This window comes from Palaemon carinicauda, chromosome 9 (genome assembly GCF_036898095.1).
Source record: "Palaemon carinicauda isolate YSFRI2023 chromosome 9, ASM3689809v2, whole genome shotgun sequence".
In the NCBI taxonomy this organism is placed as follows: Eukaryota; Metazoa; Arthropoda; class Malacostraca; order Decapoda; family Palaemonidae; genus Palaemon; species Palaemon carinicauda.
In genome coordinates, this window is record NC_090733.1 from 57,036,313 (window position 1) to 57,037,448 (window position 1,136).

Sequence of the window (1,136 nt, forward strand, 5' to 3'; positions counted from 1 at the left end):
GGTTCCATTAGGGTCATCTAACACGACCCTCCTCTGCAACATCAGTACTAGCCATCCCAGGCCCCTGGTACCCTCCTCTCGAAGAAAAACCATCTTCAACATAGTACACTCACTCTCCCATCCCTCGGGCAGAACGACGGCAAGAATCATATCCAGCAAGTTCATCTGGCACGGGATGAGGAAAGACATCACCCGGTGGGCCCGCAGCTGCATCAAGTGCCACACAAGAAAATTTCCCGACACACAACATCAGAAATCGGGAACTTCAAGCAACACATGAGGCGTTTTGGCCACGTGCACATCAACGTCGTTGGCCCCCTTCCCCTTCCGGAGGGGACCGCTTCCTGTTGACAGTCATCGACAGGTCCACTCGGTGGATCGAAGCAACCCCCATGCAAGATTCATCATCACCCTCCTGTGTCAACGCCCTCCTTTCAAGTTGGATCAGCAGGTTCGGCGTTCCAGATGACATTACAACCGACAAGGGGCCGGCCTTCCTGTCAGATGTCTGAGGCGCCCTCACAAAATGACTTGGGATCACCGCCCACAGCACAACCTTCTACAACCACGCTTCCAACATAATGGTCAAAGGGGCCCATTGGTCCCTCAAAGCTTCCCTAATGGCCCGTTGCTCCGACGACAACTGGAAGGCCCAGTTACCCTGGGTCCTCCTAGGACTACGTACCGCCCCCAGATCCATCGGAGAACCATCATTAGCAAAAAACAATTCTGGAGAAACCATAGCCATGCCAGGCGAATTCTTCCCAGCGTCATCCAACGAAAACAATCAGACCCCGGAAAGAATCAGAAATGCCTTAAGCAAATTCACCCTGTGTCACCAAACATTCAATGACACAACAAAAACGTTCAGGCACCAAGATCTACGGACGTGCGACTTCGTTTTCATCTATGACGACGCCCACCGACCTCCACTAAGACACTCATTCAAAGGACCCTACCGAGTCATCAACAGAAACCCCAAGGCATACCTTCTACTCATCCACAGAAGAGGAGACTGGGTCTCGACTAACAGGTTAAAACCAGCAGTCATCATTAATAACGAACAATTCAAAGAAAACACAATTAAGGAATAAACAAAATTCCCCACCGCGACAGTCCCGGTCCGGGAGAACCCT

General features: G+C 51.4%; 1 protein-coding gene across 1 annotated transcript; it reads left to right on the forward strand.

Moving 5' to 3' along the window:
• Window positions 1-581: 581 nt before the first annotated feature.
• On the forward strand, window positions 582-1,094 carry LOC137646430 (uncharacterized). The gene has a single exon (XM_068379531.1). It carries the CDS (start codon window positions 582-584, stop codon window positions 1,092-1,094), a length of 513 nt encoding a protein of 170 aa, XP_068235632.1.
• Window positions 1,095-1,136: the final 42 nt, after the last annotated feature.

Coding starts and splice junctions, on each gene's coding strand:
- LOC137646430 (XM_068379531.1), top strand. CDS start 582: ATGGTCAAAGGGGCCCATTGGTCCCTCAAAGCTTCCCTAATGGCCCGT.